This window comes from Chionomys nivalis, chromosome 4 (genome assembly GCF_950005125.1).
Source record: "Chionomys nivalis chromosome 4, mChiNiv1.1, whole genome shotgun sequence".
NCBI classification, from domain to species: Eukaryota; Metazoa; Chordata; class Mammalia; order Rodentia; family Cricetidae; genus Chionomys; species Chionomys nivalis.
Window position 1 is genome coordinate 106,258,240 of NC_080089.1, and position 23,451 is coordinate 106,281,690.

The 23,451-nt window shown below is 43.8% G+C and overlaps 1 protein-coding gene across 1 annotated transcript in view; it reads left to right on the top strand.

The window, feature by feature from the left end:
- Smarcc1 (SWI/SNF related, matrix associated, actin dependent regulator of chromatin subfamily c member 1) overlaps positions 1-19,515 on the top strand; it is a 113,054-nt gene extending 93,539 nt beyond the window's left edge. Inside the window, exons 26-28 of the mRNA XM_057767246.1 lie at positions 3,420-3,681; positions 13,765-13,941; positions 17,214-19,515. Of these exons, the coding sequence (XP_057623229.1) occupies positions 3,420-3,681; positions 13,765-13,941; positions 17,214-17,308 (534 nt within the window). The 3' untranslated portion in view covers positions 17,309-19,515. The remainder of the gene's footprint in view (positions 1-3,419; positions 3,682-13,764; positions 13,942-17,213) is intronic.
- Positions 19,516-23,451: the final 3,936 nt, after the last annotated feature.

A 23,451-nucleotide genomic window follows, 5' to 3' on the forward strand; every position in this document is an offset into this window, starting at 1 on the left:
CACTAGTTTTCATTTCTAACAAGTTTATTTTATTAATTTACTTCTTTCTTTCTTTTCTTTTCTTTTTTTTTCTTTTTTCTTTTTTTTTTTTTTTTTTGAGGCAGTGTTTCTCTATTTAGTCCTGGCTGTGCAAGAACTCTCTCTGTAGACGCAGAGATTCACCTGACTTTGTCTCCTGAGTTCTGGGATTAAAGGCTGCACCATCACTGTTCAGACTTCCTGTTTTCCTCTTTTTGAGGCAGGGCACACTCTGTAGCCCAGGCTGGCCTCAAGGTCATGGTTGTCCATCTGCCACAGCTTCTTGAATGCTGGTGGGCCTAGATTCATGAGCTGCTGCACTTGGCCATATCTGTATCTTATATCTTTTTACAATTTATAGGTTTCTTGCTTTTTGGGGGTGGGGGTTTTGAGGCAAGGTTTCTCTGTGTAGCCCCGTCTCTCCTTAAACTCAATCTATAGACCAGGTTGGCCTTGATCTGCCTTGTCTCTCATGTGCTGGAATTAAAGATGTTCACCACCATGCCCAGCTAAGTTTCTAATCCTAACACTAACATTAAGGTGGCCATTTTGGTTTTTTGTTTTGTTTTGTTTTGTTCTGTTTTAAGCAATGTGAAAGTGAGATATCGATTGATTCTTCTATGTTTGGGTGTCTAATTTTCCCAGAAGTACTTGGTGAAGAGGTTGTCATTTCTCCACTGTATCTTGACATCCTTTATCAAAAATTAGGTGCCTGTGTGAATTTATGCAGCCTTTAGACTTGATTTGATATGGCAGGAATAGTTGATTTACAGGATGGGGCCAGGATGTGGGAGATCTGCTTCTGCCCCAGAGCACCCTGGGGCATCTAGGAGCCCAGAGCCATCTGGGGCCAATGGGGACTGGCAATTTGCACCTGTACTCTCAATCTCTGGAGACTTGTTCATCCTCCATTAAAGCTTTGAGTTTTAACTGAGTTTTCTTTTTAGGTGTGCGTATGTGTATTTAATCACTTGCCTTTTTTAATTTTCATAATTACTTCCTTTTAATTAGTTTCTATGTTTTTAAATGACAGACACAGTTTAGCAAGTCCGCCAGGGAGGGCGGGACGCCAGGGATTACTGTGAGTTTGGGACTAACCTGGGCAACAAGGGATGCCCAGTCATAATACTTATTTAACCCTCACACATCCTCTTCCTTCCTCTTTAAAAAAAAAGAATAAATGAAAGACTGACAGTTTACAGATAACTAGTATAATTTAGGGTAGCTAATTGTAGATAGGAAAACTGAGTAAATTTTCCCTTCATTTGTTGGTTTCTTTGTTTTGGTAACAGTGGCTTTTGTTGCAGGGCCACAAGCTGTCTTCAAACTGATAATCCTTCTGCCTAAATCTCTCAAGTATTAGGATTCCATCTTATTTGACTTTCTTCCCATTTCTATAATATAAAAGGTTTTTGTCTGTTTTTTTTACAAAGGTGACCTGTGTTCAAAGCCAGCCTGGTCTGCAGCCACGTCAGCCAGGACTACACAGAGAAACTGTGTCTTAGGGGAAAAAAAAATCACGTAAGACCTTGATGAATTTAGGTCATCTAAAAATGCTAATTGGTGCCCGGCAGTGGTGGCACACACCGTTAATCCCAGCACTTGGGAGGAAGAGGCAGCTGGATCTCTGAGTTCGAGGCCAGCCTGGTCTATAAGAGTTTGTTCCAGGACAGGCTCCAAAGCTACAGATAAATCGTGTCTTGAATCCCCCCCTCCGCCCCCAAAGCTACTTGGCATTTGAAAAAGAAGCCAGGCAATGGTGGTACACACCTTTAATCCCAGCACTCAGGATGCAGAGGCAAGCTGATCTCTGAGTTTGAGGACAACCAGGGCTACATAGGGAACCCCTGTCTCAAAAAGCAAAAAAGAAAAGAAAAAGAAAGACGAAAACACTGAGTGGTTAATATAAAGATGAAAAATGTCCCTTTGGAGGGACACACAGCACAGTCACCATTGCAGTTCAGGGTATTTACAAAGCAGATCTAGACCTACCTTCTTTAGGTTTTAAATAGGTTCAGGACTACAGCCAAGCTGTCTAAAACAGTGACTCCAGAACACAAGTAAATACCATTTCTGGTGTGTAATCTCAGGAAATTGCAGAATTCTAAATTCCCCAGAAAGAATAGCAAGACTGTAGTCAGTTTCTAGCTCTCCTATTGCTTGGTCTAATACATGTCACTACTTAGTGTTCTTCCAGACTTGAACTCTTTGAATATTCTCTCAATGTTTATATTTTGGGTCCTTTCTTGTCATGTTAAGAAGTCCAGCCAGGCCAGAGCCTTTCATTCCAGGCTGCTAAACTTGACGTGTAGCTCTGTTTCCTTCTGCTGCTGTCTGCCTGCACATAGCTCTCCATTCATCTCCTTTCCTGACTGCGGTGACCTTTCTCCTTCTCTCCCGCAGTGGATCATCTTTGCAAGTTTTTATAATTTAATTGTTATGCTTATTCCCTAGTTTTTGCTATTTATAGTCTGTATTATTTATTCATGGAATTGGCTCCTTTCAAAAGCCAAACTGTCCTATTTCCTTAACCCATTGAATGGCTCCATAGTGATACTCAACAGAAGTAAAATTTGAGCCATGCATGTTATTAAGATTTTGTATCAGGGGGGCTGGAGAGATGGCTCAGTGGTTAAGAGCATTGCCTGCTCTCCCAAAGGTCCTGAGTTCAATTCCCAGCAACCACATGGTGGCTCACAACCATCTGTAGAGGGGTCTGGTGCCCTCTTCTGGCCTGCAGGCATACACACAGACAGAATATTGTATACATAATAAATAAATAAATGTTTAAAAAAAAAAGATTTTGTATCAGCCATGTTACAAAAGTTTAAAGCAACTGAAATTATAATAATTTAATATGACAGTACATATTCTACTTATAATCAAAATGTATTTGTTTGTTTGTTTATTGTGTCGGTGTCACCTCCAGCACAGACTTACTACCTGCCATGAAGGACCTTGAACTCTTGATCCTCACATCTCCAACTTCTGAGTGCTGGGATTGAAAACTTGCCAGCTTTTTCTTAGTTATTTATTGATTTCTTTTTTGTGATGTACACCGTTAATCTCAGCATTCGGAAGGCAGAGACAGGCCTGGTCTATGAAGTGAGTTCCAGGACAGACAGAACTGTTGCACAGAAACTTTGTCTTGAAAAACCGGGTGGGGGGGGAGGGAAGAAGAAAGCCTTCCTGTCTGTCAAAAAGTAGGGCCACGGGGCATTGACCCCACAGCAGGTTAGTATAAGGAAAAGTAGATCTTAGACTAAACATAAGGACATCTCTGATAAGGAGCCTCTGCCTATATGATGGTGTAGATGGAACTCATGTATCAAATACATGTCCTACACATTATAAAGTCCTGAGAACCCTCCTGGGGCATTTCTCTTCTACTTCCCTTACAGCTAGAACAGCAGAGACAGCAGTTGCTTACTGAGCGCCAGAACTTCCACATGGAACAGTTGAAATATGCCGAGCTACGAGCTCGACAGCAGATGGAACAGCAGCAGCATGGCCAGAACCCTCAGCAAGCACACCAGCACTCAGGAGGACCTGGTCTGGCCCCGCTTGGAGCAGCAGGGCACCCTGGCATGATGCCTCATCAGCAGCCCCCACCCTACCCTCTGATGCACCATCAGATGCCGCCACCACATCCTCCCCAGCCAGGTGAGAGGGAACCTTTGCTAACAGGAAGTTTGTCCACAGTGCCACAGGGGCATTTCTAACAAAAAGTGGGTCCTGGCATTCTCATCACATGAAACTAGCCAGAATGAAAAGAGAACCGTTAGGAGAGGAGAAAGTTTTCTGCCTTTGGATGATGCTAGGACTTAGAAGAGCAAATCTATAACATACTTTGGGTAAAAAGTAGCATTTGCAGTAACCTCAAGTGGAAGAAGCTTTTTCCTTGGGTAGATCAATTTAACAAGACAGAGGCTATGTAATGATGAATTCCTGAGACATAATGAGACTCTGTGTACTGAGTCGCAGCACTGTGTTAAAGAAAATATTCTCTTTTTTGTTTCTGGTTTTGTTTGTTTGTTTTTTTTTTTTAAAGATTTATTTAGCCGGGCGGTGGTGGCGCACGCCTTTAATCCCAGCACTCGGGAGGCAGAGGCAGGCGGATCGCTGTGAGTTCGAGACCAGCCTGGTCTACAGAGCTAATTCCAGGACAGGCTCCAAAGCCACAGAGAAACCCTGTCTCGAAAAACCAAAAAAAAAAAAAAAAAAGATTTATTTATACAGTATTGTGTCTGCATGCTGCATGTATGTCTACAGGCCAGAATCACGACAAATGGTTGTGAGCCACGATGTGGTTTCTGGGAATTGAACTCAGGAACTCTGAAAGAGCAGTCAATACTCTTAACCATTGAGCCATCTCTCCAGCCCCTAAAGAAAATATTCTTAGATTGTCTGTATACTGTCATCATCAGTTCAAGAAAATTTGCAAGACAAATGAACTTTCATGATTCATTCCCTTTGTACCATTTTTAATATTTTCTTGTGGATATGGATTATTTGGATACTGTTCGCTTCATAGTTGTCCTGTAAGCTTGTATCAGTTTGAATTGTACAATCATTATAAACATTTTCCTAGAGCCAGAGTTAGCGCTTGTTGGGGTAGGGTGCAAATATTGTGTATGCAAAAGAAGCAATTGAGATAGACAGTAAAATTTTTTGAATCCTCAAAAAGTCCTAACCCCTAACTCCTTCAAAGGACAGATTTCTGAATACTCTCCTAGAAATTACCAATCATATTTGTGTACAGAAGCCATGGTTGAATACAGTTGTGGTCTGGCTGCTTATATTACTACAGTGTATTGGAGGGGGCCTCTTGTTGGTTTCTGGCTGCCCAGCCCCGAAATAATCACACAGAAACTGTATTAATTAAATCACTGCTTGGCCCATTAGATCTAGCTTCTTTTTTATTGATATATATTGAGCTATACATTTTTATCTGCTCCCCTCCCTGCCTCTCACCTCCTCCCTTCAATCATTCCCCAAGGTCCGCATGCTCCCAATTTACTCAGGAGATCTTGTCTTTTTCTACTTTCTACTTCCCATGTAGATTAGATCTATGTAAGTCTCTCTTAGTGTCTGCATTGTTGTCTGAGTTCTCTGGGATTGTGGTTTGTAGGCGCTTTCTTTACTTTATGTTTAAAAACCACCTATGAGTGAGTGCATATGACAATTGTCTTTCTGTGTCTGGGTTACCTCACTCAAAATAATGTTTCCTAGCTCCATCCATTTTCCTGCAAAATTCAAGCTGTCTTTTTGTTGTTGTTGTTGTTTTGTTTTGTTTTTCTGCTGTGTAATACTCCATTGTGTAAATGTGCCACATTTTCCTTGTCCATTCTTCGGTTGAGGAGCATTTAGGTTGTTTCCAGGTTCTGGCTATGACAAACAATGCTGCTATGAACATAGTTGAGTACATGTCCTTGTGGCACGATTGAGCATCCTTTGGATATATACCCAGGTCGGGCTACATAGTGAGGATTGTCTTTAAAGAAGGAAAGGAATTTAAGCTCACTAGTTTTTGTTTCATTTTGTTTTTTGAGACAGGGTGTCTCTACATAGCCCCGACTGTCTTGGAACTATTTAAACAAGGCTGGCGTCATAGTCACAGAGATTACCTGCCTCTGCTCCCAAGTGTTGAGTCTAAAGGTGTTCACCTTCACGACTGGCTAGTTAAGCTTACTCTAACTAGTTAAAAACATGGTGAGCCAGTTGTGGTGGCATGCACTTTTTTTAATCCTGCACCCGGGAGGCAGGGGCAGATAGATCTCTTATTTTGAAGCTTGCCTGGTCTGTTTCAGGATAACTTGTTTACAAGCAAACACAAAAATAATATTAAAACCCGTGAGTTCGGTACACTTAGCATTAACTAAGTGTGTTTTACTGTTTTACTTCTATGTTTTAGTACAGTTTTTAATATGTGACCCTGGGTGGCCTGAAACCCAGAAATTTATCTGCCTCTGCTACCATGCCTAAGCGCCTTTCGAATGAAGATGGTGAGGTAGCCCATGGTGTTTGGGATGACGGCCATCTTCCATCTCAGGCTTGTCACTGTTACAAGAACTTTGAGCAAGGCTATAGTGGCCAGTGTTTATTTTCAGCTTGACACAAACTAGAGTCACCTTGGGCCTTCAGTTGAGGACTTGCCTATATCGTGTTGGCTTACTGGTGGGTTTGTGAGGCATTGTCGTGATTGCTGATTGATGTGGGAGGACCTAGCCCACTGTGGGCAGTACTGCTTCTTGGACACTTTATCCCTGAGTGTACAAGAAAGCCAGCTGAACAGGAGCCAGAGAACAAGCCTGTTAGCAGCTTTTCTCCAGGGATTCTGCTTCAAGATTCTGGGTTGAACTTTTGCCCTTATTTTTTTCTTTTTTTTCTTTTTTCTTCTGGTTTTTCGAGACAGGGTTTCTCTGTGGCTTTGGAGCCTGTCCTGGAACTAGCTCTGTAGACCAGGCTGGTCTCGAACTCACAGAGATCTGCCTGCCTCTGCCTCCCAAATGCTGGGATTAAAGGCGTGTACCACCATCGCCCGGCTGCCCTTATTTTTTCAATAATGGATCATGACCTGGAAGTATAAATTGAAATAAACCCTTTTCTCCCCAAGTGGATTTTGCTTTTGATTTGTTACAGCAACAAAAAGCTAACTAACACAGAATTCTTCCAAATAACATTTTTTGAATTTTAGAAAAATTTACTGATGAGTTGGGCACAGAGGTGCTTGCCAGCTCATGGGAGACAGGATGTAGATTGCCTTCTTGGGCTGCATGGCAAATTCCAGGTCAGCCAGGGGTTCATAATGAGACCTTGTCTCACCAGTGCTGCTAGTGGTCATCAGTCTGAATACTCATGACGCAGTGTGTTCAAAGCCTGGGCTTCGTTGCAGGAAACTGTTTCTCAAAACGGGGGGTGAGGGAGGAGGCATCATAGATGACAGCGTTTACATTACGACCTGAGGGTAATTATCAGGAACTGGGTAATGTTTGTTGTGTGACTGTGGTAGAAAAGAGAACTAAGACAGATTTGTTGCTCAATGATAAATCCGTACAGCTTTTCAGAGTAAGTTTACTTCCTATACAACCATGAGGACCTGAGTTCAGATCCCAACACTCACAGCAGCTAGATGGGGTCTTTTGCATCACTGTGGGGGAGGGGGACAAAAGACTCACTGGAGCTTTGACTGCCAGTATATCTGAAAAGCACAATCTCCATGTTGAGAGAGAGATGCCACCTCAAAAAAGAATAAAGCAGAGGGTAAAGAGTCGCCTAAGCATCCTCTTTTGGCATATGTGTGTGCAGTTGCGTTCATGGGCACCTTTCCCATATACAACCAGAACTGTCCATGGATAGTGGTAGGACCCATTAAAGCAGTTCATCCAGGTGTGATAGCACATACCTGTAACACTTGGAAGGTAGAGGCAGGAGGACCAGCCACAGCTGCATAGTGAGGCCCTATCTCAACAAAATGCGATTCCTGTTCGTTGTTTTAAGTCTCCTAAGCTGTGTACACAAATGGTACTGATCATCCAAGTAGCTGATGTCTGCTCTTTGAACTACACCTCTATACATGTTGCATATGCTTACCTTTTCTGCCTTTTCAGTTTTTGTTTCCCCAGATTTCATTTAAACTCACTCAAGTGTAGTAAGTCCTGTCTACTGCATGCTTTGTTCTTGCTTTATTAGTTTTCATCTCTGGTTATATCTTAAAGATGTATCCCAAGTTAGCTTTTTCATATCAAACAAAAGTCCAGGAAATTTTATGTAGTGTAGTGTTTAGTTTGATTTTGTTTATATTTTTATTTCATTATTTTATGCATATGGGAATTTTACCTGTATATATGCCTGTGTACCATTTTTGTGCCTTGTGCCCCTAGAAGCCAGAAGAGGGCATTCCATCCCCTGGAACTGTAGTTCTAAGTGGTTGTGAGTTGACATCTGGGTGCTAGGAATTGAACCCAGGTCCTCTGGAAAAGCAGTCAGTTCTCTTATCCTCTACGCCATCTCCGCAGCCCCTATTTTTATTATATTTAATTGTGTGTATATATCTCTGTGTGTGCAAATGTTAAGAGTGAATGCAAATACCCTTGAAGGTCAGAGGCCAGAGGGTTTGGATCCCCTGGAGTTAACAGGCAGTTGTGAGATGCCTAGCATGTGTGCTGGGAACTGTGCTTCGGCTCTCTGAAGAGCAGTGTGCTCTCTTAAACACTGAACTAACTCTGCACCCCAAAGTGTTTCTGCTCTATGGTTGGCACATCTATTTTTACCTCGTCTTAACGTTTTGCTGAACTTGTTAGAAGAGGCAGCGCTGCATTCATCTTCTCTCCTTAAGCTGTAAAATGGTACCTAACAGTTCTTCAGCTAAGAACTTAATGCTCAGCGGTTAAGAGTACTGGCTGCTCTTTTAGAGGACCGGGGTTCAATTCCTAGCACCTTATGGCATCTTACACCTGTCTGTAACTCCAGTTCCAGGGCTTCTGATGCCCTCACACAGATCATGCAGGAGTGTGTGTGTGTGTGTGTGTGTGTGTGTGTGTGTGTGTGTGTGTGTGTGTGTGTGTGTTTCAAGACAGGGTTTCTCTGTAGCTTTGGAGTTTGCCCTAGAACTTGCTCTGTAGACCAGGCTGGCCTTGAACTCACAGAGATCCACGTATCTCTGCCTTTCAAGTCCTGGGATTAAAGGCATGACTCACCTTCTCCCATATATATATATAAAGCCTATTTTGTTAAACATTAAAGTCTTTAAAAAAAAAAGAAACAATTTACCCTCTTCTGCCTGTGATAGTCTGTAAGCCGAGTAGTAATTATACCAATCAGTTGTTAAAGATTGTTCTATTTTATGTGTGTATGTGTATGGGTGCATGTATGTAGGTCAGAGAACAACATGTGGAAGGTAGTTCTCTCTGCATCATTTGGATCCCAGGTATTGAACTTAGTCATCAGGCTTCCCTTTACCTTTTAGCAACCAACTTTTGGGTGAGCCATTTGTGTTGCCCAACTTGGCTTGACTTTGCGGTATTTACAAATACATGGACAATCACAGCAGAGAGTGGACTGGTTGGTACCCGCTGCCTGCAAGCTCTACTACAGCTCTGGTAGCACATCTGCCTAACATGCCCAGGGCCCTGCAATCCATCTGCAGCACCACCGAGGAAGAAAGTGTGGTTTGGTGAGGAAATGTTACTTGAGTAACAAAGCTAGGACATGTCTCAGCCGAGGTCCTGGGCAGTTGACTTTATTCGTTTTCTTGGAGTAAAAATTAAGATGGTTTGTCTGTGTATCCCAGGGCAGCCTCCAATCCATCGTCTTCTAGTCTGTGATACCTCTAGTCCTGCCTATACTATCCGACAGTGAGGCCCCGCCGTAACAGAGCATCTGCGACAGGCGCGCCCAGGAAACTGCTGTGGGGGAAAGTCTGTGGATCCTAGACTTCCCCTCACTTGTCCCCATTGTGTTATTTCCGTTCTCCTGGGGACTCAGCCAGAGGATGTCTGCATGGTTAGAGATGGGTGGATGGCACATGCTTAAGTGTTCACGGGTTCCCTTCCCTGTTTCACCCTCCGTTCTCACCTTATTCTCCCAGTGAATAAAAAATAAAATCCTTAGCTAATATCCCATTAGACATGATAGGTGTAAGGCTTTAGTAAAAGATCTAATAAACATGGGAGTGTGAGACTTTTTCTACTAGCTAAACCTAATTTTAGCAAACCTTTCCATATCCCAGGCTTCAGATGCCTGCTGTTTAAAAACGCTTGTATGTAGGTCAGACTCCCACCATCCTATGTTTTGCCAGTGCTGTTTTTGAAGCTTGCTCACTGTCCTTCCTCCCTCTATTCCCTCCCCACCTCAGAAAGGGAAATACGCCCCAGCTGTGTGTATGTGTGTGTGTTAATGGACTGTGCACATACACATAATTTGTTTAGTATTATCTCCTTGGTGTTGCAGGTTTATGTGAGCCATACTTCAAGCTTGTGAGAATTAGCAAGAATAGCGTGACTTTAAAAAAAAAAAAAAAAAAAAGAGGTGATACTTGTCAGGTACGGGGAGGGGGGCAATGCTTACGATTTCAGATAGACAAGACATTGATTTTTGCCTTTTTGTCTTCATTCTAGTCCTTTTAATTTCTATTTCAAATATGAACGTCCCAAATCATCTTTTCTGTGGGAATGTCTCTGTTGGTAAACAGCTTGCCAGACCTTTGTTTGATTCTGGTTCTTACATAACAGCCCAGTCTAACATTGCACACTTATAAATCCAGGCTGGGGAGATGCAGACGGGGATCCCTGGGGCTTGCTGGGCAGCCAGTCTAGTTGAATCTCAGAAGCAGAAGTCATAGTTTGACTCTAACCTTTCCTCTTACTGACGCCCCCTCCCTTTCTTTCTTTCTTTCTTTCTTTCTTTCTTTCTTTCTTTCTTTCTTTCTTTCTTTCTTTCTTTCTTTTCTTAAAGATTTTATTTATTTATTTATTATGTATACAACATTCTGTCTCCATGTATGCCTGCAGGCCAGAAGAGGGCACCAGATCTCATTACAGATGGTTGTGAGCCTCCATGTGATTGCTGGGAATTGAACTCAGAACCTCCAGAAGAGCAGGCAGTGCTCTTAACCACTGAGCCATCTCTCCAGCCCCCATGGCGCCCCCTTTCTAATGAGAAAGGCTTTATCATTCTGTCTAGGAAGGAAATAATTTTTTTTTTCAGGCTTCAGGTTTCACAGTAGTGAAGGGAAGAATTTGCTCACTTTTGTTTTAGATGTTGGTCTCATAGATTTGAAAAACCCCAAAAGCTGTGCATCACCACCACCCAACGAGTTCATACTTTTAAAGCCTAAATGCCTAGAATATAGCAGCACATGTATCATTCGCTAGACTTCTGAGTCTTCATAACAGGCTTACCACACATTTGATATAACTTAAAATAATAGAAGGTTAGGTTTGAGGTGCAGCTCAGTTGGCAGAGTGCTTGGTGAACGTGTTTAAAGACGCCAGTGTAATCCCCAGCACCATATAAAACCAGTATCAAAACACATAAAATAAAAACCCCTGCTCGTAATCTCATCACTTACAAGTAGAGGCAAGAAGATCAGAGTTTAAGGTCATCCTTAGCTACAAAGAGAATGTGGGCTAGCCTGGACTACATGTGAGACCCTGTTTCCAAAAAATGGACACTTATTCTCACAGTCTGAAGATGAGGTCTCTAGCACCCAGCTATGCCGTGTTTTTACTAGGGATTTAAGAGGAGCTGTGTTTTCTGGTTCCTTCTAGCTTCTGGTGGTTACATGTCGTCCCCTGCTTGTAGCTATTCATTCATGTTTCTGTTTATGCCTCCTGTCTGCCTGTGCTCTTTCTTGGATGCTCGTTGGCTTTAGGACTCTGAGGTCATCTGTGATGGTCCCGTTTTAGTTCGTAGTCGCACCTGCTCTGCCATCCAAACAGTTACAGGGCGAATAACAACCACGTACTTGGGTTGGGGTGTTTCTCTTTTGTTTTTTAATGTTCTCTGGATGTGAAGTTTTTGCATATAAACTTTCTTTAAATACTTTTTATGGGGCTGGAGAGATGCTCAACGTTTAAGAGCACTGGCTGCTCTTCCAGAGGACCTAGTTTCAATTCCCAACACACACATGGCAGCTCACAGCTTTTGTAACTCCAGTTCCAGGGATCTGGTTCTCTCACATAGCTATACATACAGGCCAAAAAAAAAAAAAAAAAAGCACAAAAAATAAAGATAAATATTTTTTGTACTTGAATATCTTTTATTTCAAAATTGGGGTTATGGCTGTTCAACTTGTAAAAAGTGCTTAAATCAGTTTTTTATTTAAAAAATATTGGAGGTAGAGGTGCCGCAGTGCTGCTCCCCTTCAGTCCTAGCACTCGGTTTGGGATTAAGGTTCAGCAGAGGCCGGCAGATCTCTGAGCTAAAGACTGGTGCAGCGCAGCTGGGTTACATAGTGAGATAAGTCTCAAGTAAACAAATAAATAGGAATTCTGTGGATGTGATACAGTGAAGGCTTTCCTACAAGCTTTTATTTGGACGAAAATGGGTGAGAAGAGAACTGGATCTTGATTTAGAAGGCTTGAATATATTTTATATTTCCCCATACTCTATCCATAAAGATAGCTTTGGTAGCACACTTGGTGGCACATAGTTGTAGTTCCATCATTCAGGCAGCAGAGGCAGGAGGATCATCACAAGTTTATGACTAGCCTGTGCTACATAGCAAAATCCAGGCCAACCTGAACTACATACCATAATCCTGTATGAAAAAACAAGTTGTGGGCTGGAGAGATGGCTCGGTGGTTAAGAGCACCGGCTGCTCTTCCAGAAGTCCTGAGTTCAATTCCCAGCAACCACGTGGTGGCTTACAACCATCTGTAATGAGATCTGGCGCCCTCTTCTGGCCTACAGGCATACATGGAGGCAGAATGTTGTATACATAATAAATAAAATCTTTAAAAAAAAGAAAAAGAAAAAACAAGTTGTTTTACTTCTTTGAGCTTCAGTCTGTTCCATATAAGATAGTAATATTCCCCCCTGGTTCTGGTTTACTTTGTGTTGCTGTGATAAAATGCCATGACCATAAGCAGCTTGAGGAGGAAAAGGTTAAACTTCCCAGTTACAGTCCGTCATTGAGGGAAGTAAGGACAGGGAGCTGGCTTGAGTCAGGAACCATGGAGGAACACTGTTTTCTGGCTTGCTCCCACTGCTTTCTTAAACTTCTTCCTTCTACAAGCCAAGACCCCTACCCAGGGGTGGCAGCACCCATAGTGTGCTGGGTTCTCCCACATCAGTCATTAATCAAGAAGGTGCTTCACACCAATGTCCCAGGCAGTTCCTCGGTTGATGCTCCCTCCTCCTTCTTCCTTGGGGCTCTAATTTGTGTCAGGTTTGCTAATGCAGCACACCGCCTCTCACAGGCATGTTAGAAACCACTGACAAAAGAAGGCACTGTTTAAAAGAATAAAACAGTTGCCCTGATGAAAATGAAACCCGTGCAGTATTAAGGAGGACTGCTGTTGGGGTTCTACTGTTCAGTACAGTTTTGGGACACTGAGTAACTTGCCTAGGAACAGATACCCCAAATAGACTGTGTTGGAAGGAAGAGCATGGCTGATGCTGACTTTTCTGTCAGGTGTATTCTCTTGTCTGGGTGTCCCCTGGACCTGTGGATTTCAGCAGGCCTTCCTTTAGAATCAGTGTGAAAGTGAACCGTGGGAAGTGATCCAAAACAGTTGTGTTGTGTCATTCCGAAGATACACTCTGGAGTGTTCCTCCTTGCATGATCCTCTCTTACTTTTCTAAGGCTTTGTCCTATCCGGACTTGATAGAGGGGGTAGCGTGAGGTAGATAAGGACCCTGTTGTTTTGAAGCTGGTTGATCATCGGACTGGTGAGGCCGAGAGGGCACTTGTCCTCATGTATGACCATCTGAGTTCAGTGCTCAGAACCCAACACACCTAACACTCTTGCAAGTTGGCCTCTCACCTCCTTACTCATGGTGTGGATGTGCCCATACTATAGCTTTGGAACCTCCTAGAACTCAATCTGTAGACCAGACTGGCCTGAAACTCACAGACATCTGCCTGTCTCTGCCTCTCAAGTGCTGGGATTAAAGTCATGTGCCACTAGTGCTCATCACTAAATAAATATTTATCTATATTCTCCAGTCATGGACATTAAGTTGGTTATTTTCCTCCCTGAATGCATGTATACATAAAGTACTTTAAATCTCCCTTCACAGGTCAGATACCAGGCCCTGGCTCCATGATGCCTGGGCAGCCCATGCCAGGCCGCATGATTCCTACTGTGGCAGCCAACATCCATCCTACCGGGAGTGGCCCTGCCCCTCCCGGTATGCCTCCAATGCCCGGAAACATCTTAGGACCCAGGGTACCCCTCACAGCACCAAATGGCATGTGTAAGTAGCACAGTGGGAAGGTACTCCCCCAGCTTCCTACTTTGGCGGGGGTGGGGGTGGCTACTGATAAGGAAGAAAATCTTTCTTCGTGAGGTGTGGAAGATGACTTTCATTGTGAAACTCTGGTTGTATACTCAGTACTGAGATCCCTGGATAAACCACTTATTTCTGTCACACATGGTTAAACTTGATTAATTTGAACCTGGCTGTTATTTCCCTACAAGAACTTTTATGCTGCAAAGTTAAAAGTGGTGGGTTAGCTTAGGAGGCAGATCTCTGAGTTCGAGGCCAGCCTGGTCTACAGAGTGAATTCCAGGACAGCCAAGACTACACAGAGAAATCTATCTCAAAAATCCAAAAAACAAACAAAAATTAAAAGCCAGTAATGAGTTGGATAAAAAAGAAACTGGACCAAACATTGTTGTACTCCTTTAATCCCTGCACTTGGTAGTAGAGGCAGATGTGACACTGTCCTTGTCTGTAGGTGGAGCTCCAGAGTAGCCAAGACTAAGTAGTAAAACCTTTCTTAAAACAGGAAGGAAATAGAGAAGGCAGTCTAGAGATGGGTGTGAGCTTCCGCAGCTATTGGCAGATTGGTGGTCCTACATAGACTTGAGAAGAAGGGGTTCAGGGATTGAGTGAAAAAGGAGTATGAGGAAGAGAAGTGCCACGAACTCAGTAGCATCCTTCTGAGCTAGTGTTCAAAGCCCAAGTAATTTTTTTCATAAGCCCCCTCTGCTACCCCAAGGTTGACTTGACTTCCACAGGTGTAAATGGAAACTGCGCTTTTCATTTCCCAGCCACCCAGACCCTAGTAATCACACAGAAACTATATTAATCACAACACGGTTTGGCCAACGGATCAGGTATATTCCTAACTAGCTCTTAAACCTTAGATTAACCCATTTCTGTTATTTTATATTTTACCACAAGGGTCGTAGTTTGTAAGCTCACATCTTGCTTCTTAGGTGGCTATGGCATCTGCCTGACTCCAAGACCTTTCTCCCTGCATTCAGTTTAGTTTTACTGCCTAGCTATATTCTGCCCTGCCATAGGCCAGAGGAGTTTCTTTATTAACCATTGGTAATAAAACATACTCAGAGCATACAGCAGGGAACCCACATCACTCAGGGTTGCATCATGGACTATGGTCTGTCTCCAGTCCTGTAGACATGCAGTGAGAAGGATCCTGCCATGATTGCTTATGTTCATTTTTGTGGCCAGAAGTTAGCTCTTCTTCACTGAGAGAATAAGAATCCTTGGTCTGTGAGGTAGTACAAGCCTTTAATCCCAGGAGGGAGAGGCACAGGGATCTCTGAGTTCAAGGCCAGCTGATCTATAGAGCAAGTTCCAGCACAGCTAGGAATGTTGAGCAGAGAAGCCTTAGGGATTGGGGAGGGGGAATTCCTTTAATTAGGAAACAAAAAAGAAAACTTGATAGGAATATTCATTTCTCTACTTCTTGACTGTAGATGAAATGTAACCCGTTGCCTTAAGCAGCTACTACCGTGACTTCCTGCTATAATGGACTGTGTCCTAGAACAATGAACCAGAATAAATCTGTCCTTTTAGGAAGTCTGGTAGGGTTTAGTGAAGTGATGAGAGATGGCTTGGGGGAGGTAGCAGGTGATGACACTGGCGACTAAACCTGACGTGAGCTTGATTCCTGATAACCTGCATGCTGGCGGGGAGACCTGACTCCCACAGGTTGTCTCCTAGCTCCAGAACACCTGTGTATGCATGTGTGTCATACACAACTACAAAATACTTGGGATATTCTGTAACGTTCCAGACTTCATTGCAGGGAAGTCAGCTTCACACAGAGCCATACATACCTCACCTTGAAACCCAGAGGCTAAGACAAAGTACATGCATAGAACAGAGTCTTGGCCAGGCAGTGCTGGCGCACATCTTCAATCCCAGCACTCGGAAGGCAGAGGCCGGCGGATCTCTATAAGTTCGAGGCAAAAAAAAGAACAGTCTTCGTTGAATTCATAGAATCTAGCCCCTATGAAAAATGATTGCCCTTGAGCTCATGGTCAGGTGTTATAGTAGATGACTAAGAAAATACTTGCCGTGCCACCTCCCAGATAAAGAATTGACCCAGTTAGCCATCCCTGGGGAACAGATAGTATCGCTGTACTTTATCGTGGTTGTACATTGTTTTGACACTAGGATCCATCCAGAAAGAGTAGTATCTCAAGAACATGGAGTGTCCCACCTCGTATAAACAGGGTATCGAGGGAATCTGAGCCTCTGACTTGGCTCTTGGGCCCTGAACAAGCCACGCTGCATGAGTAGCTTAGTCTTCTCAAAGATCACACAGGAGATGACTAGGTTCAGAATGTTTGAAGAACTGTAGAGGTTTGATAGACTCCTTGGGAATGCCTAGTTAGTTAGTATAACTATACTTTAATTATTTGTTTAATATGTTTTCATTTCTGTCAAGATCTAGAGGTTTGAAAGCCTTGGATTAAATGATCTCTAGTGTTCCTTTGTATGCTAAAGCCGCTAGAGTTGAAATAGAAAAGAACCCCAGACACACTAATTGTTCCCTTCAGGACCTGACCTAGTTTGGGCCAGAAATCCAAGGGTGGCAGTTGAGGAGCTGTGAGGGCCTCCCAGGACTATCCAGCTTGTCAGCAGCTGCCTCAGTGAAGCTCTGTGGCCCTGGTGGAAACAGTTAATCAGCAAGGAGTTATTGATAATCTCTCTTGTGCCCAGCTAGGCTGGACACCAGGGAATAAAGAAAGATAAAGATACAGAGCTAGTCCATGAAAGCTTTGATTACTTAATTGAAGAAACACAATTAGTAGAGACAACAATTAGAATACAATAAAATAGAAATACAGTTAAGTTCTAAAAACAGTCTGGAGTGATTCTTGGAATGAGTGGTCCTTTGAGAAGGTGGGTGAATTCCAGCACTTCCCTCGCCTACTTCTTAGGTGAGGGTAAGCAGCATGAGCAGCTCTGGTTGGCTTCTTTGGGCCGTAGAGATAACAAGCCTCTGGGCCCGCACTGTTTGCCTGTTGAAAAGAAAGTTACTTCCTGAGCAAGTATGAGCTGTGGCTGAGGCAAGCAAATCTCTGAATCTGAGGCCAGTCTGGTCTACATGGCAAGTTCCAGAGCAGCCAAGGCTACAAGTAAAACCTTATCCTCCCCACCCCACAAACAACAACAACAAAGCCTCCTTCTTGTCTCTTTCTGTTGAATGGGTTCTGTCCCCAGCCTCCATTTCCAGCAGTGACGAGTTACCTTGAATGTGTTTACAGATCCTCCTCCACCACAGCAGCAGCCGCCGCCTCCATCTGCAGACGGGGTCCCTCCACCTCCTGCTCCAGGCCCACCAACCTCGGCCACTCCTTAGCCTTGAAGATACGGGAGCCTCCACACCCACCACAAGCTGAAATGGGGACGGCAAGACTTGTGTCTCAGCTTCGTTGGTTTTCTTTTGGATTTATTTTTTCCTTAGAGCCCCAAGCATGAGCCCCAAGTCTCTCCACTCCCTGATACTTCTCATGTCAGGTCCTTAGTGGGAAGTGTGGTGACTGGTGTCCCCTGGTCATTTGAAAAGTTAACCCGTGTCTCCCCTGTCCCAGGGTGGCAGGTGTTGGCAGTTGATCTGCAGGTCCTGTTGGCATTAGTATTCTGTCTCTTTTTGTTTTGTCTATGCTTCAGTGGATAATTCTCTGTAATTACTGTCCTTTCTTCCCCGTTGTTTTTAAGGAGAGCATCCTCAGTTAATAGAAACCAAAAAAGTGGTGATGGGCAAGAGACAGCCGCAGAGGGACACACCTTAAGGCATTAAAGTGACCTTATTTCTCCATATCTGAGCATGCTGGTGAGGTCCCTGAGGCTTTCACCACATGTAAATGCACCCGACTGAGAGGAGCTGGGGAAGAAGGAGGTGTCCTGTTGATTTCATTCCCCAGTGAGGACTGCACTCTGTCTGGAGAACACACCACTGTGTCTAGTAGCAGAGAACACAAACATTAGAAGAGCCCTCCTTCCCTTCCCACCATCCTGGGTTTCTGTGCAGATTTGCAGGGTCAGAACTAGGGTCATTTTCCTAAGGGCAGTGTGAGCTTTAAAGACTGGAATTTGGGGGGCATCCCCTAGATTTTCCCAGACTTGACACGAAAGTTCTCTGGTTTAGGCCTCCTACACTTCAGGAGCTGCCCAACCCCCACGTCCTCTCACCTCACCACTCCACATTGAGCTGAACTTTATATGTGCTTTTTAAACCTTCCTCTTATAAGAAAGGAAAGGAAAAAAAATAAAAACTTTATTAAAATAGATAAGTAGGTTGTGCTAAATGTTTTATCTCATGAACTTGGTTAAGTGGCTGGGGGTCCATGTCCCTAAACTACCTCTTGCTGTAGCCAGGTGAGTGGGATTTCTTGAAGCGGTACTTAGGTTCAGAATGGCAGTGAGAAAGTGGGGCGCACTCAACAGCCTCCTGTACCTCCTTTTTCTGAGCCCTCATATTTCATCATCTTGTGCTGAGGGCACAAGGACCTCACTTGGCTCCAAAGCATTAGGCTTTAAGGTTTGGGATGCTCACACTGGGAGGGTAGGGTACCAATCCTGAGAAAGAGCCACAAAAATGCCTTAATTTGAGCCTGTATCTGCCCCTGCTGATGAGTGATTTGATAGTTATGGTTTTATCGGCTTGTCCTTCCCTCCCTTCTGTCCTTCTGTGAGTAGTAAGAGGGTGTTTTTGGCAGAGCTTCCCTTTAAGTGAGAGTGCAAGGTAGAACATCTTATGAATGTCTTTTCCTCCTCTGTGTTCTAAAGCTTTTCATATGAGAGGGTGTACACAGTGTCTGTAACACCTTAGAACCCTTCATGTCAGAACACAGAAATCCACAGTTGAGATTTGCCTTTGAGACCTTCAGGTTTGCCTCTACCAGGTGGCCCTGACCACCATCCGAGTTCTGGGGTACTGGAGCTAAGGAAACCTTACTTCTTTTTGTGTGCACTCCAGACTCTTGGAGTAGAGAAAGGGAACTGAGCTTGTTCCTTGGGAGGTTACTTTAACTCATTTGCCTCCAGGGAAACCCCAGTGCCTTTTGACGGTGGCCAGGTTTCCTACTTCCCTCCTTTCTCTCCCAAAGGAAGCTCACTCCAATGCTCGCCTTTCTCCTGGAGTCCTAGAAAGAGAATGGGATTCTGGTTCACACTGTGGTCCTTTCTAACCTCAGGTCTGTTATGTGATCACTTTCCAGTTTGAAAGATGCAAGTGGGAATATTTTTGCAGTGCTTGTAACCTACAGAACCTGAGTTCAACACAGCTCTTTCCATGTCTGTCAGGCGGGTTCATTTTTGTAATAACACCCATCCAATATTGTGAGGGGCGGGCTGGGATGCTGTGTAGCTTTTGTACAAATGTATCTCTCAGTGTGGGTTTGTTTTTGGTTTTTTGTTTTGTTGGTGTTTTTTTCTTTTTTTTTTTTTTCCTTGTTTTGTTTCTAAATGAGGGAAGGGAGTTTTGAAAGTTTGGGAGGAAATGAATGAAAGTGGCTTAATTTTCCTCTTTTTTTTTCATTGAATAAATGATATACCATTTATGAATTCTAGTCCTGTTCTCTGCATTCATCCGCTTATTTCATACTGTGTCCTGTAAAGAACCTAAGTACTCAGCCTCACTTGGTCCTGATTAGCAGTGAAAATTGCGTGTCTGAGGGCTACTAAGTTGATCCTTTTCAGGGTGCTTCAGGATTGAACATAACGTTGAATGTTTTACCCACTTGAATACCTTCCCCTTCAGTCAAAGAAAGATGAATGGATGTCTTCCAGACGCAGGGTTACCTAACATTTTTGTGCCTCCAAAGAGAAATGATCTTGTTTACTGAGGTGGAGTGTCGGGCGCAGGTTGGAAGCAGACTTTCTAGTGTAAGCTTCCATGAACACTACCTACTACACGGGCACTTTGAGGACCACGGCTACAAGCCCTATGCCAGCAAGGAAAGAAGTTCGTAAGCATCCAGAGAAACGAGAATTCTGTGTCCACTGTGAAGTGAACACAAGCTGCTCAGTCAGGATGCTGCCTCTAGCAAAGAGCTCCTGTGAGTTATAGGAGACCATGTGCAGTCCACCCGTCTTCCATGTGTTCCTCAAATTATTAGTATAATTTCTCTAAATTCATTAAAATTAGTAATTTTCAAACCTGTAATCAGTCTATAAAGGTGCTTGCCACCAAGCCTGATGACATGAGTTCAACCCTGGGCCACCCACATATTTGAAGAGAACTACCAAAAGTTGTTCTCTCGCCTTCACATGTGCACTGTTATGCACACATATATACAGAAATAAATATAATTTTATTTTTGAGATAGTGTCTCACTATGTAGTCTTGGCTAGCCTGCAACTTACTATGTAGACCAGGCTGATCTTGAACCAATGAAGAGTCACCTGCCTGTCAAGTACTGGGATTAAAAATGTGCCACATCTGACTTGAATTTTTTTCCCTTAAAAAGATGTGGGCCACTGGGGGGATGGGAGAGGGAAATGAGAGGAGGGGAGGAGGTAAAAAATTATAATAATAATAATTTAAAAATTTAAAAAAAAAGATGTGGGCCGGGCAGTGGTGGCACCTGCCTTTAATTGTAGCACTAGGGAGGCAGAGGCAGGCAGATCTCTGAGTTTGAAGCCAGCCTGGTCTACAAAAGCTAGTTCCAGGACAGCGAAACCCTGTCTCGAGAAACAACAAAAAGGTGGTGTGGTAGTAGAAAACTCTCCACAGGTCCTCTTGGGACATTTCATCCTATAAAAATTTGAGATCTTGCATAACTTTGCATACAAGGGAATCACAGGTACAAATAAACTAGCAAGGCTGTACCGGCCCGGCAGCCAGAATATGAACAGTTAAGAAGGAACATTTCACATAGGGCCAAGCATTCTTGAAGAAATTGAAAGTATCCTGCAGGTGTGGTGGTACAAGCCTGTAATCACAGCTCGGGAGGACCCTAAGTTTGATACCTACCTGCTATACATAACACCTGTCTTCAGAAAACTGGGGAATAATTAATCTGAACTGAGTGACCTATAATTTTCTGTATAATATTCTAATTTCAATCCCCAGGATATGGCGTCTGGTGTGCTTCATGTGATAGCCTAGAGGACCACCCTCTATTAATCCCAGAAGCCATGTCTGTCATAAAGGGCAGAGGCAGGTGGATGGCTTTGAAGCCCTTAAGAGCTACATAGTGAGGTGGGGGAGGGCTTTGATCCTGAACTTGGAGCAGATTTCTCAGGCAAGTGGGCAGTAAAGAATGACTAAATGGAGCCGGATGTAGTGGTGTCCGCCTTCAATACCAGCACTCGGCAGGCAGAGGCAGATCGATCTGTAGAATTTGAGGACAGCCATACCAGGGTGGGAGAGGGAAAAATTAGTGAGCCAATTACAATTCTTGCTCCAGGACTAGCATGCCCTGTTCTGACCCCTGGGGAAACCAGGGTTAAAAGGTCCTGGTCTGGTCGCTGTGTGGAAGTTGGAGGTGTCCTTACTACTTAAACTCCCGGAAGCTTTTGCATGCTCTTGTAGCTTCATGGAGAACAGCCATATCCCAGCGCTGGCAGTAGCTTCACCCTTAGGAGGAGAAATCTCTACCCTAAAATACCTATAGCTTACAATGTAGTGTCTACAACCTGTAGGCATCTGACAGAAAAAAAAAAATGTCTCCAACTCTGGTTGCCTAACAGCCTATCTTTTTATGTGCTCTACCCAATGGAGCAGTTGTGGGGTCAGAAGTAGCACTTGGAGATTGTGACAGGCTGATGTCTGTCTGTCTGTCTTGGCCTTCACACTGACAGACTTCCAGTAGCCATCTGGATTGTAGCATTCCTTATTCGATGTCAGCTCACTTTTACAGTTAGAATATTCTGGATAATCTGAATCCAGTCCCCAGGACATGGCGTCTGGTGTGCTTCATGTGCTATCCAGAGGGCCTTAATGTATGACAGAATAGCCTTCAACTTCTGATCCTCCTGCCTCTGTCTCCTGTGTACCACTGCACCCAGCTCTGGGTCGTCTTATTTGGCTTTATCCACAGGGTCCGTGAGAAGTACTAGTCACCTGTGGGGACAGCAGATCTCTTCTGTGCTCTAGTTGGTTACTTCTTTGGCTTTCTCACAACTGGCCTGGCTTTGGAGTTAGTTACTAAATTCAAAAGCCCTTTCCAACTGATGACAAGCCATTTCCCCCAGATGGCCACTGCTTCTGAGATGAGAACAAACTCCAACATGAAGTTATACCAACACAAAGGCTATAGCCCTTCCCTTTCTACCAGGAATGGTGTAAGTAGGTCTGTTGGGGTAGCTCATTATCCACCCACCCCCACACACATAAGTTTGTCCCCAAATCTGGTCATTCTGTTGTGGTTACTAATAGCATAGCAGCCTCGCATAGTGACATGCTTGTAATCCCAGAATTTGGAGGGAGGAGCAGGACGATTAGGAATTTAAGGCTGTCCTCAGTTCTGTATTAAATTTGAGGCCAACCTGGGCTATGAGAGACAATGTGTCAAGGGGCTGTAGGACATAACATTGAATATCAGATGACAGTGGAAGGTTGGGCTGGGTTGGAGACAGGGCTTCTGCATCCTGAACTCTTGTGATATTTAAGAAAGGAAATGGGGGTCTAGAGAAGTGTCTCAGGTTAAAAGCACTTTGCTCTTACAGAGCATCCACATGGTGACTCCAGTTCCATGGCATCTGATGTCCTCTTCTGTGTTCCTGGATACCAGGTATGGGTGTGGTGCACATACATGTATATGCAGGCAAAACACCCATGTACACACAAATGAATCTTGAAAGGGTGAAATGAAAAGTGCCCATATTCCAATAAATATAGTTTTTAAAAAGAAAAGTCAAAATTTCAGTGTGTTGCTGTTTATACTGAGGATTTAAAGTCAAGCTGATGTTCTCTCTCCAGACCAAACTGTGCCTGGTCCAGTATAATGGGAGTAGTGGCAGCAGCCCCCATATGAAGCCAGCGTCTTTCTATTCCATTCATGAGGATGCATGCAGCAGTCATGGCAGCGGTCCTTGTGGCTTGGCTTTGTTGGCAAGTTACCAAAACCCAGTAGGAAACAGGCACGCAGAAGCCACAGCCATGGAACGGATGTGAACAGGCGTGGTGGACGCTGTCTCCAGTGCTTCATCATCTGGTTCTCACTTCTTTAGCTTCCTCAGCCTTCACACACACACACACGTGCCAGACCCTGTTCCACTGCAGTCTCTGCTGACTCCATGGTCAGGCAGATTTGGTGCTAAATCTTGCCTTTCTCACCACAGACCACTCCCTGAACGAGTTTTTTTCTCATTCGATTTATACACATTGCCTAAGTACTCTGTTCTCAGGGCTAGGCAGGATCATAATGTCAACAGTTGGTTTTTTAAGTCCCAAACTGGTGCTAGGTAACTAGCTCACTGACAGCACTTTTCTTTCGTGCTGGGTTCAACTCCAGCAACACAATTGAACCAAGTGAGAGCAGGATTTATCTCCAG